The sequence below is a fragment of the Symphodus melops genome (assembly GCF_947650265.1).
Source record: "Symphodus melops genome assembly, chromosome: 13".
NCBI lineage: Eukaryota > Metazoa > Chordata > Actinopteri > Labriformes > Labridae > Symphodus > Symphodus melops.
The window spans coordinates 19,567,627-19,580,472 of record NC_136703.1 but is presented as its reverse complement, the minus strand read 5'-3'; the positions used below and the strand labels follow the sequence as shown (position 1 = coordinate 19,580,472).

The following is a 12,846-nucleotide window of genomic DNA, read 5'->3' as shown; positions in this document are numbered from 1 at the left end:
AACACTTGTATAATTTAACAGCAAAGAGCTTGCGTCTGATGTATTTTAAATTTGAAGGGTTTACTTGAGATTTATTAATTTTGCATGCTACTTAAGTGGAGCTATCAGACAGCAGATGCATCATAATCTACACTCTAAGCGCATTATGTTTTATTTTTTAATTTCTACAGCCGCTGTTTAATGAACACTAAACCTCCATCGAAAGGGAACGAATAGGCCACACGTTTCTTCAAAAATAACACAAGTGTAGTCGTTTTCTTGTCACACCTGTGCCAGGCTATGCACCATTATAACACGACAGCTACTAGTAAGCTAAAAGCGAAATGTTTATCAGTGATTTTGCATGCTAACATTCACAAAGTTAAAGGACAGCTGAAGCTTTCGGGAACAATGTGATAGGTTGTTTTTTTCAACTTGTTTTCGTCAAAATAAAAGGATTTCACTTACTAGCTTAAAAAGATGCGTAATATCAAAGTCAACATTTCAACATTTCTCCACATAAAATTAAAAAAAGAAAAGAAAAGTAAAACAAATGTCCCATCACTTCTCCACCTACAATACGCAGATTAAAAGGTTGAATGAATCAGTCGACATTAACCTGACAGGCACTATTATTTTATACAGGATAATCCATCAGTCTGAAAAGTTATGTAACAGAAAGTTAATGTTTTGAATGGGCTTATGGGGTCTTGTTGAAGCTGCAGCAGGTCTAAAGCCTGGAGGGGACAGATGATTACAGGAGGTGCAAAACCATCGATAGAAAGCAAGAAAATGGGATGATTAATGACAGAAACTCTTGGGGGATGGGGTTGACCAGGGACAGGAAACAAGCAGCAGATGAAAGTGAGGCTGCATGAAACACACTAATGTCACAGTTACACAGCCAGTCTGAGAGAATACTCCATGCCTTTTCAGCTTCGGTCTGAGGATTGGCCACACAGATGTCCTCCAACCTTTCTGTTCACAATGCAGACTTGAAGAAATGAGAAGACTTTGTCTTTGTCATTGTGGAATATACAGTACTTGTGCTCTTGAAAGGACCTGTTAATGCACTGAAACAAACTTTAAGAGTTCTTCATAGTGACAGACTGAGACATGGCTGCAGGATTAATATGAAAAAAAAGAGACAAGAGACATAGTAATGTTTAAATATAAATTTGTATTTACATCAATATTAACATCAAGAAACAGGGTAAGAAAAAATGCAATAGTATTTTACATCCTTTAATAATGACTGTTTGTTTGCTTATTTAGCCGTATCTTTAGTGCCAACGATGCACTCTAAGGAGACTTTTTTTCTCCAAGAAAACTTTTTTTTTTTTTTCAATCTGTAATGATTTGATTTTCATATTCATCATTAAAACTGGGGCTACAAAAAACAACTCCAAGATATTATTCTGAGACATAAAGACATCAATCATGAAACCTCCTTTCAGCTTAGAAAAAAAACCTCAACATTCGCTTGTGAAAGCACCGTTTGCAGCACCACAATTCAACTGGCCATAAGAGCTACAGAAAGGAAGGAACAATCACAATGGAAAAACTCAAACCACCTCAGCAGAACCAGACTTTTGTCTACTCTATGTCATATGGATCATGGGGATATAATATATGCATTTAAAAAATATTTAGTTCAATGAATATTATAGGTTATGTGCAACAATTAAATCACACATGAATACTTGCACGATCTACGTCAGGAACTGTTCTAAGCACTGCAGAATGACAAACAAAAATCTTTGGATTGAGCATGTGTTCAAAGGTAGATTCTTCAACAAAAGCTTCACAGGAAAAAGGCAAACTTAAATGTAAAAAAAAAAAAAAAAATCCTGTCAAGAGATTGACAGATAATTAGGGATTCAAACAACATCTTTTGTTGCTTCTGTAAGGATGAACCATCAGCAGACAAATCTAACAAGCTCACAGACAGTGGCTCCAAAGTCTCTCTGTCTGAGACTAAACCATCAAATCTGCAAAATCCGAAAGCACAGACATCTCAGGAGTGAAACTTTAAGTCACACATGGGGGCATGAGGTTCAGTAGAGAAAACACCAACACCACATTACTGGTAAGACATCTGGGCCCCTTGAAGCCTAACACAATCATGTGTCAACTCGTTATGTATATAGGCATACATTGTGTTTCCTTTTTGTGTCTGAAGAAAAATAATTTATAAACAAAATGACTCACTAGCACCTCTTCAGCTAAGACTGTGTCCTCAGAAAAAAACGTTTTCTGAGAGAAAGAAAGTGACAGTAGGAAACTAAATCTACATGTACGGCTTACAAAAAAACAAGGCCCTTCCTTTTTGCCTTATGTTTAAGGTTTGGGAAATAAAAGCTGACCTAGGACAGATTAAGAAACTTTTAAATATCAAGCCTTACAATCTGTGCAAAAACTTATGTGACCTACAAAAGCATATATATATTTATATATAGTACATTTGAAGCCTATTTACAATTCATATTCACAGGTAAAACAAACAAAAAACTCCAAATGAGACATGTCTAATACTGCAGTGCCATCACTTTGAGTGTATGAGCTTTGTCCTCAGGGGAAAACCAGGAGGAAGGCTTATTGCTAGAAATCAGCACAATGAAATCTAACACACAATTTCTCTTACAGTGGGGGCTAAATGTTGACATAAATTCTTGATTCTGCATTTGTAGTAATACTGGAAATAGGTGCAAGGTTAATGAAATACCTGCAAAATTTCAATTTACCTCTGGAATGATGAAACAATCACATCGCAAATCTGTATAAATATAAGTCGAGTTTTGAAGTCAAGTGATTGTTAAAAACGTTCAGTTTCGTTAATAAATTGTTTCACTGTAGACTAGAGCGTTGGATAAAATCTGTGCTTTCTGCCTTTCGACTGGTTCCCAATTTAGAACAAAGACCAAAAAGATTGCCCATTTCCAATCAACAGCAACCAATCCTGGTCACAGAGAAAAAGTTGGAGAACAAACACAAAAATAAACAGTAAATTTCTGCTGCTATACATTAACTCTTGGGTAAAGGCCTCTATATTGCCACAATCCTTTTGATGTTGGCCTTTTCTTAAAGTGCAATCAACCAACGAGTAAGTCAGACGTTCTTTAGCTCAGCGGCGTCCCGGAGGACAAAAAACAATGTGCTACTGCTGAATGACATTCATGTGAGTGTCACAATCTGACGGCTCGTCGTCTGGAAAATTTTACATTGTGTACAAAGAGAGATCTTCCTGGAGCATGAGAGAGGCGACGTTCAGAAGCGAAGAGAGGAATCCCATGTTTTTCAAATCCAAACACAGCTCCGTAGTACATTCGACAACATGGAGAGGATGTGGCAACGCGCTGGTCCATGCGTAGGTCCAGCGTGTTGTGTGCGTGTGTTTACTGAGGCACGCAGCACTCAGGAAAAAAGGAACATTAAAACTGCAGTCTACAGAGGAGTCAGAGAGCTGTAAATGTTTCAGTGTGCGACTGTCTCACAGTGTTGCCGATTCTTATGAAGGTTGTGTTTCTTCATGAACCAATGTGACTGTTTTTCCTCAGGTTTCCGGACTGTCACATCACAGGCCCTGGTCTAAAGGAAGCTCACTCCCCCGTCTGGTGGGAAAGCAGCACTACACACAAACGCACGCACTGTCTGGTCCTCCACTAAGACAATTCTACAATTCCTCCTCCTCACTGCTCGCTCCTGTGCTGCAGCCATGTCCTCTCTCTGGATGGAGATCATCACAATGAGACAGATGCTGCTGTCACCATGCTCAGCAGTATTTCTACATCCAGGAGGAAGAAGAGAGAAGAAAAAAGTTAGACAGGAAAGTTTGCAATTTTGACCAGCTCTTCCATTATGAGACAGAATAAGTGTAGTATTAAAAGTCTGTATTAAAACATTACTGACGTCTTTTTGTACAGTTTGAGTGGAGTGTTTGCCTTGTTGTAACCAAAACAAAAAAAATCCAAATTGCCATAAACTCTGCACTCTGAACTCCTAAAGGCAACTCTTTGAAGTGCCATTATTTATGACTGATTATATTTTCTTGCCGAGTTAAGAACAGAGAAAAGATGGAACGAAATGAAGGGAGGCTAACAACTTAATCTAGCTGTCTCCTTTTGTTGTCCCTTTTGTGTAAAACTGCACAGAAATAATTATCACAGAAAGTAATAACCGTTTCAGTTAGCGAGAAGCAAGACAGTGTTATTCTAAAAATAAACTGGAACAAATGTGAACCACTTTAAACATTCAGACCCTCTGCACCTACCTGATCAGGGCCCATAGGCATGCGTCCCATCACCATTGGGTTCATTCCCATCTGCCCCCCCATCTGCCCCATGTGACCTCCTCCTCCGCTGGCTGGCATGCCCCCATTCATCATCATGCCCCCATACTGGCCTGGATTCCCCTGCTGCCCAAACTGCTGCTGCCCTGGAGGTCCCTGTGGTCCAAACTGCTGCTGCGGGTATGAACTGGTGAAGAAGAGCAACAGGAAGACAAAAAGAGTTCACTTGTACATATTCAAACTGAAGCCAAACTTCCTCTCTGACCTGTGATACACGTGCTTCTTACCTGTTACGTCCCATGCCTCCCTGCGACCAGCCTTTCATATCAGCACCCTGGTACATGGGACCGCCCTGTGGGTGCTGTTGCATCATGGGGTTTTGAGGTCCTAGGCGGCTGGGCATCATGGCGTTAGGAGGACTGCCACCTGATGGTCCGAACGAAGGGTCTCCCTGCTGACCCATCCCTGTGGAGATAGATCACCTTGCCTCAGCTTGCTTATTTTCCCAAAGGAAATATTGTTGGTACATTACGAGATAAACCTACTAATCCTTCAAAAACAATATTATGAATATAGTGTATTTGTCTGCTTATTGAAAGAAACAGAGACAGGATGTTGGATGGGAAAAACCCTTTGAAGAATTTGCAATTTTCTACAAAAGTCTTCCTTTTTTTATGACAAAGGTGAGACCAGACTCTTGCAGTGCACAGTCTCACCACCAGGAGGCAGCATTGTTCTCTTTGCTTAGTAAACTCACCATAGTTCCCTCCGTAGCCAAACTGCTGGGGGCCCGGCTGACCCATGCTAGGCCCTCCCATGGGATTGTCCATGCCACCAGGAGCCGTGACGTTTGGAGGGGGACTGAATCCTCCTGCAGCTGCAGCAGCGGCCGCTGCGGCCTGTTGCTGCTGCTGCTGCATCAGCATCATCATACGCTGCCTTCTCATCTGCATGGTGACCATCTCCCTGCTGCGCTGAGCCATCATCTGAGCATTGAGGAAGCCCTGCTGCACAAAAACAACCACAATTAGCCAGCTGACAGAGGATTGATATGTGGTATAAGTAGATTTGGAGCTTTAATTTAAATATATGTTTTACAGCATGTAGCATCAAAAACTGAATGGGGTAAGGTCTGAACAGTAACATTAACCCTGGTTCATTCTGGTCATGGACTTTTGTTGCTCTTTTGGCAATATTCAATATGAACAACTAACTGTGGCAAAGAAATTGTCAGAAAGAAATATATAAACGAAGTAAGCCTTTGGCAGTAAAGAGACTCTCTTCCTGAGATTTGTGTTTCTTGTGGCCCGAAGTAAAATCGAGTTCTGAGAAATGCTCAGCAGATGATTTACTCCTTAAAACAGCTGAGTAAGTCCAACAGGTTCTAAAGAGCAATCTGGCATTTCTTTGTGAATCCACCACTTTCTAATGGATACTGGCTAACAAAGCACTAGAACAAGAGCAGAACACAGTCTGAAAAGTCAACCTTTAAAAAGAAAAGAAAAAAAGAAAACATGTTGAAAAGGAAAAATCTCAGAAAAGAGGACAATGCATGGATTTTGGTCCATGTTAACTTATTTATTACATTTTCTGTCATCTACCTGTCCTCCCATGCCAGGCTGCATGCCTGGCCTCATGCCAGGGTTTCCTCCTGGATTCTCCATCTTCATGCCCATACCCTGCCGCGTCTGATTCATGAACTGAGGAAGGGCAAAAGAACATTCACTATAACATGGAGGAACACATTTTACACTCTGTGGTATAACACAAAACTGAACATAAAGGGACACAGATGGATTTCTAACAGCTGAAATAGTGCACTAAATAGTGCACTCAGCACTAAACATAAAGGAACAAAGAAGTCAGTTTGAAAAATGATGCTATGATTGGAGACTGCCGGGGAATACCAGGTGCTGTGAGCTTTTTAAAGGTTAACATTGTCAAACACAGGACAACATGTTTTCAATTTCAGGAGACCTTTTTTTTTTAAGACTTAAAGAGAGTATGGGATGACTTGCAGCATCGGATTCAACCCACAGCTGCTTCGAGGAGCACCGCTACGCTATCCAGAACCCCAAGTCTAAATGCATTCTGATGAACGTGTGAGCACCCCGTTCTCCTACCTGCTGTCCCTGCAGCCTCTGCTGCAGCTGAAGCCTCATGGGTTTGTTGGCCGCCATCATTCGGGGTCTCATCATGTTGGCACGAGGGTGTCCCATGCCGCCCATCCCACCCATGCCAGGGAAACTGCCACCTTGGCCCATCTGAGAAAGCATGGGCCCAAACCCCCCTTGCTGAGTCTGTCCCTGCATGGGGTTCCCTCCATAGCCGGGCTGCATGGGCATGGAGGGGGGCCCGGGATAGCCCTGTCCGTAGAGAGGCTTCTGGTCCAGCACCATGGATGGGTCCTGTCCTGGAAAAGGCTCCATCTGCTGCTCAGCTCCCTGATTCTGAAGACAAGAGACAGGGCAAGAGGACAAAAGAAGAAGTTTGTCAAACAGCACTATCTAATTGATTCATTTCCAAATGGTTGACTCTGTAATTGTCTTTCTCAGCAGCACAGACAGATCCCTCCAGACTCATCTATCCTCCTTCAGAAAAAAGAGCAGTGTGAACACTGAGAGCCATGACTGAAATATCTAATTCAAAGATGAACACAAGGCTCATTTATGAGTCATGGTATGAAAATGGATAATTTCTCCTGTGTCTTTTTATATCTTTCCTGATATCTTACCTGGCTGACGAGGTCTGGGATGCCCAGTGCTCGATCAATCTCCTCAAGAGCAATGCCGTCTGTGTTATTCAGCAGTGAGTCCAGCTGATCGAGCAGCGCCCGCTCATCGCTCTGACCCTCACTGGTGGTGGGAGGCACCAGAAGATCATCTAAAGTGTTCCCAAACTGGCGTCTACACGGCACACGAACAATTAAAATGTCACCTTTAGGTTCAGTATAAACTGCCATCGAAGCTCCACCACAGCTAAACAGAAATAAACGGACATTGACAGATTAGCACTGACCTGTTACCCTCCATGCCAATTATGGAATCCGGCCAGGATGAGGACTGGTTGGGCTGGCCTTGCTGACTGAAGGGGCTCATTCCCATACCCATGTCAGCAGAACCACCTTAAATGAAAACACAATACGCTTTCAATGATAGACAACGTTTCTGCTTGCAACAGGCCATGCATGTAGAATGTCATTCTGATTCAAATTCAGACAACTTTATTTTATTCAATAAGGTAAATTTAGCGTACGGTCTACACAGAGACATAACAAAACAAAAAGACAAGTGCAATCAACATTCAACTAGACATGTCAGTGACAACAGATCTGTTGTGAGAAGCTAGACCTTTGAAGAATTGAAAACATAATTCCAGATAAAAAAAAAACAAAAAAACACACGCATTTTACAAACATCTTTCAATCTCCAAGTTTAAGAGCTGACCGATGTCAGTTACTGCTGTCAGCGTTCAGGAGACTGACTGCAGAAGGAATCAAAGAGATGGTGTGACTGTTCGTAGTGTACAAAAACCTACAGTAGGTGTAAGACAGCAGCTGTCACATTATGGAAGATGCCCAAAAATATAACACTGTTCATCAGATTTAAAACGTAATCCGTCATTTTGTTTCTTCGTTTGGTCCAGATATTCATGTTCCCTCCAGGTTCTTCCCTTCAGTTAGAGACTGTCGCGATCAAACATTTTTAAAAGGGCAACAATCAGGGCACAGTTTTAAAGTGTCCAAGAGTTTAGTTTGTGAAAAAAATACCAAATGAATTGCATTCCTGTTTATTTTTGCTGGATTTAGTTCTGTTTAAAGGTAATGTGAAATAACTCTGACTACTCAGCAAACGTAATACCCGTTTAACATAAACCATGTTGCTATTATCCCCATGAGCATACTTGCAGGGCAATAAACATTTTGCGCCAAGCTTTGCTAAAACCTCACATGGGTTTTAATAGGGCGACAGTCTTAAAGCCTTGATGTTGTTCTATATGTGTCACACTATAAACAGACCTACCCATTTCCATGAGCTGTTGCTGCAGCATTGACCTGGTGCCGGGTACACTGTTAGACCGGCTAACCATAGGGCCTGACATCATGCCCTTGTTGTTGTTGTACTCCATGCCTGGGCGCATCATGGAGGGGTGTCCCGCTGACCCCACAGGACTTGCGCTGGAGCGGGGCATGCTCCAATCCCCTGAACCCCCCATTGGAGACCTCTGGGGAACCATGCCTCTATTCATTGGTCCTGGTCATACATAATCAACAGATGTGCATTAGTATCATACAGGTGTTACAGTGTATGTTTCAAGTTTAACACAAAATCTCACAAAAGAGAGATCAAAGAAAAAGTGCTGGTAACAATGATGGCCTACTTGAACACACACCCATGTTTCCTGGGTAGCCGTCTGGACTGCCCATTATGTTCTCCTGCTTAATCAGCATGGGGCGTCTACCTGTCCCTCCCGGACCACCTGGAAGCTTTCCATCTATGGACATGGCCCTCTGGAAGGGTCCCCGAGGACCAGGACCTATTCCTGGACTCCCTGTAAACAAAAGTAAAAAAAAACAAAAAACTCCATGGTCACTTTTCACTTGATCTTTTTCTAGGATATAAAGAATAATTCATGTGTTGCATCAAAGCATGTGTGGATGGCTTCGGTAAAAGAAATATATCTTAGTCTTATCAAATTAAATTATATTTACTTTGATCTAACAGGGATGATGAGCTTTAAATCGTTGAGCGAGTTATAAAAATGATGGACTCATAGACCATGTACTTCGTAATTTGTGTATAAAAACTAACATATTCAGAAAGTGTGGATACATAAATGCAAATTTGCGTCATTGATTCATTTTATAGGACATTCTGAATATCATCAAATGTGATGGCACAACACCCTTCTTGCAGGTAAATGACACTTCTTGAAGGCACCTGGTTTTTGACCCACTTACTCTGCTGGCTGTCCTCGAGGCAACCCTGTGGTTTGTTTCCTGCGTCATTAGCCCCTCCAGCTTGATCCGGGTAAAAGTCTGAGTTTGACCCCCTCAAATCTCCAAGAATGGACTCCAGATTGTGCAACTGGGGATCCATATAATCAAAATGGGTTTTTAGATTAAAGTCTGAGGCGGTTCACAAACATTCAGAAAACAGGTTTTTGGCAAAAAGCATGGTGATGTTGTCAATGAGTGACGACTTGATGTTAATAACAATAATAATTAAACAGTTGCAGTTAGCCAAATAAGCCTTTACAAAGATTAATCTTACATCATCATGCGGCTCTGACTTGATCTTGCTCTCAGGATGTTCAGGTGCAGGGCCGGTACCACATCCAGGACCTCCCCGTGCAGGGCCGCCAGCAGCCCCCGGGACACCCTCCCTTTCTAGCTCTTCTAATTTAGGCTTTACATCTGCAGGCTCTTTGGAATCATCCTTATTGAGGAGGTAGTGTAGGAGGGCATGGGTCTTCTCCTTCTTGGGGCTATGCTGCTCTTGTTTGGGCTCAGTAGTATTCCCAGGTCCGGTACCGACCCCTGAGCCCCCTGTTCCAACCTCCCCACCCTCCTGATTCCCCAGTGTAACCTTTCCTGTAGCCTCAGCTGTGATCTTAGCCACTTCATCTGGGGTGTTGCCATTCTGAAGAAGCTTGTGGAGGATCTTGTGCTTTTCTTGCAGCGAGCCTGTGTAGTGGGCTGATGAAAGTGATGTTGACACGCCCCCTGGCCCAGTCACCAGGCCTGGATTGGCATTGGCTGAAGAAGAGGAGGAGACCCCAGTAGACGACGGGCTGGTCATGCCTCCTGTGGGGTCCTTACTATCTGAGCCTGCAGGAGTGCTGCTGCTAGGTGGTGGGGGTGGTACAGGGGGCCCTGTTGGCCCACTGCCACTTATGCCCAGCTCCTCAGTTGGGGATGTCAGCAACTGCAGCAACTTCTTATGCCCCTTACTGTCCGGCACCCTTCGAGGAGGCTCTGAGCTTGCCACCCCTGCCTCGTTGCCTGCATCACCACACTCTTTAGTCGCCGTAGCTGCCTGGCTGTCAGGACGATCTCCAGAACTCTCAGCCTGTGGATGCTGATGATGATGGTGATGCTGCATTGGGTGATGATGGTCACCCGGCACGGGTCCAAAGCCTCCGGCTGGGCTTTTTGAGCCATCTTGGCCTGGTTTGGCCGGCTGACTGGGCTGAGAGGAAGAGGAGTGGACACTGGGAGAGCTATCAGGTTTAAGGGCTGGCGAGGGTGACGTTAAGGTTGAGGGAAGGGAGCTGCCTACACCTTCGCTGATTGCTTGTAGGGCATTTAGTGAGCTGCTGGAGAAGGTGGTGGTACTTCCTCCGCTTCCTCCACCACTGACAATGCCACTCATGGGAGAGTGTATGCCTGGAAATAAAACACAACTCATTTAACTCATAACTTAAAGAAACAAGTATAATTATACTTTGCGATATGATAGCAAAGATTGACCGGTACCTCCAGGTGAGAACTGGTTGGCTCCCATCTTCGGGCTACCTCTGTTCCGTGGTGACATCAGGAGTCCCTGCTGGGGTCCACCCATTCTGGGGCTTCCAGAGGGGCTATTCATGCCACTCAGCCCAAACCCTCCGCTGCTCTGAAATGGGGGCTGCTGTGGGTGTTGCTGCATTCCCTGACCAGGGTGATTCATGGGACCCATTTGACTCATCTGATTCATGTGCCCCACCTGATTCATCGGCCCCATCTGATTCATCGGCATCATGCGGTTGCCCATGCCTCCGCTCGCTCCTCCATTCGCTCCATACATAGAGCCGCCTCCCATTGGACCCATGTGACCCATGTGGCCCTGCTCATTCATGCCAAAGCCCCTGCTCATGCCGCCCATGCTTCCCATCCCCATCCCCCCACCACTGTTCATGTTCATTTGGGCATTGGGGTTCGGGCCTCCCATGCCCTGTTGTCTCATAGCATTCGGCATCATGCCACCACCCTGAGAGGAGCGGTAGCCATTGGGCTCCCTGTGTGGAAAGAGAGGTATCATAAGAACAAGAGTTTTGGAGAAAAAAAAAGATGCATCTTAAGATAGCAAGGGTTGTGCAATAACTTCATGGTGTTGTTATTTCTCATCACTTATCTGTATGTTCTGTATTCAGGGATTCAGGGGTTCTTTAGTACAGTATCTTAGTGTATCTCAACATACTGTACTGCATTGTACCATATAGCATCGTTCTGTATTTTATTCAAATGTTTCATCTGAACACCAACTTAGTATCCGTGTCTATGTGGATTTTTTTTACCCTTTACAGGATGTCAGTTTTAAAAAAAAAAAGCTCCTTCAGCTGCCACTTGAGTTGTCGAATACCTTGACTGCCTTGCATAGGAATGCTGAAAGTGCTTTTATGCAGCACATGACACATTCTCTGCTGTCTTTGAATCGAGTGTGTGCAAGCTTTAAGTTTCTGACCTCTGGAGTAGGTGAGTGGAGATGAATCCTTGAGGCTCGTTGCTCATTGGATGCCGGTACAGTTTGCTCTTGGTCTGCGCTGTAACTGGAGTGCCGTCGGACAGAGAGAAGCGGTACAATGGTGTCTCAGCGTGACCCTGCAAAAAGGCTGCCCGGACAGATCAATGACAGATTAACACCTTGAAAGCCCTTAATGATAACAAGTCATTAATTAGTGCCTTTATGTTACAACTAACCCTGTGATTACATTGAGGATCAATGATGTAGTGCTCAGACATTTGTATTCAGGGGATCAATATTCATACAGTCATGCATGAGTTTGTGGTTGGGTCAGGTTTTCTTCTAAAGTGACGCCTTGCTGAGATATTGGTGGCTACTACTGATAAAGAACAAAACAATCAGTCACACAGTCTATGCTGTTTAACACTTTAACAACAGCCTTGTAATGGAGAGAATTGGGTGTACAACTGAGTATCAATTAAATAAAGGAATTTCTTGATGTTTTTCCAATGTTGCTTAACTTGTTGAATTCGCTAAATCTAAAGTACTGCAGCTGTGAATTCAAGAAGCGTGTGTTCGTGTGTGACCCACCCTCGTGGTAGTGGCGTTTGTGCGACCAGGGCTGCCCGTCACTATGCTGAAGGAACATTTGAATGCAGCGCCTCAATAAATCCTCCCAGCCTGGACGCATCGATGCTCGCAGAGAGTTCTGGTCGATCTGGATCAGTTTACCTGCCGTGGAGGACAGAAGAAGGATGAGTGGAGGGGCGGAACCAAGGAGAAGTAATGAGGGTGTAAAACCTGTTTATGAGGACATAATATACACCACTTCAAGTTATCGGGGACGGGGATGCAGCTCCTCACCTGATAGCTCGTGCCGGGTATTGAAGCTCTCTGTTCTCTCCATAGCTGTCACCCGTCGGGCCACACAGATCATACATGACTGAAGGTCTGAAGGGGGATCAGAAACGTTTTATAATTATTACTTTTACTTAAGAATTATTGTTTTAGGATTTTTATCACTTCCACTTATTCATATCAGTCCATCATGTCCATGTCAGTGTTGGGTCCAGCCAGGATGGCAAAGTTCAGGCTGTGTATGTTTGGAGAACTACAACAAAAGACTCTTTATCC

The 12,846-nt window shown here is 43.7% G+C and overlaps 1 protein-coding gene across 4 annotated transcripts in view; it reads right to left on the bottom strand.

Moving 5' to 3' along the window:
- Positions 1 to 1,139: 1,139 nt before the first annotated feature.
- LOC306833514 (nuclear receptor coactivator 3-like) overlaps positions 1,140 to 12,846 on the bottom strand; it is a 65,984-nt gene continuing 54,277 nt past the window's right edge. For 2 of the 4 annotated variants that reach the window (XM_079358804.1, XM_079358803.1), the window contains 16 exons: positions 12,577 to 12,663; positions 12,304 to 12,444; positions 11,713 to 11,860; positions 10,746 to 11,266; positions 9,541 to 10,655; positions 9,228 to 9,354; positions 8,648 to 8,818; positions 8,290 to 8,520; positions 7,286 to 7,391; positions 7,002 to 7,173; positions 6,391 to 6,717; positions 5,869 to 5,967; positions 5,025 to 5,274; positions 4,555 to 4,732; positions 4,250 to 4,454; positions 1,140 to 3,763 (listed from right to left, as the gene is read on the bottom strand). In XM_079358804.1, the coding sequence (XP_079214930.1) occupies positions 3,752 to 3,763; positions 4,250 to 4,454; positions 4,555 to 4,732; positions 5,025 to 5,274; positions 5,869 to 5,967; positions 6,391 to 6,717; positions 7,002 to 7,173; positions 7,286 to 7,391; positions 8,290 to 8,520; positions 8,648 to 8,818; positions 9,228 to 9,354; positions 9,541 to 10,655; positions 10,746 to 11,266; positions 11,713 to 11,860; positions 12,304 to 12,444; positions 12,577 to 12,663 (3,890 nt within the window). In that variant the 3' untranslated portion in view covers positions 1,140 to 3,751. The remainder of the gene's footprint in view (positions 3,764 to 4,249; positions 4,455 to 4,554; positions 4,733 to 5,024; positions 5,275 to 5,868; positions 5,968 to 6,390; positions 6,718 to 7,001; positions 7,174 to 7,285; positions 7,392 to 8,289; positions 8,521 to 8,647; positions 8,819 to 9,227; positions 9,355 to 9,540; positions 10,656 to 10,745; positions 11,267 to 11,712; positions 11,861 to 12,303; positions 12,445 to 12,576; positions 12,664 to 12,846) is intronic. The other 2 variants (XM_079358805.1, XM_079358806.1) reach the window with 2 other exon arrangements.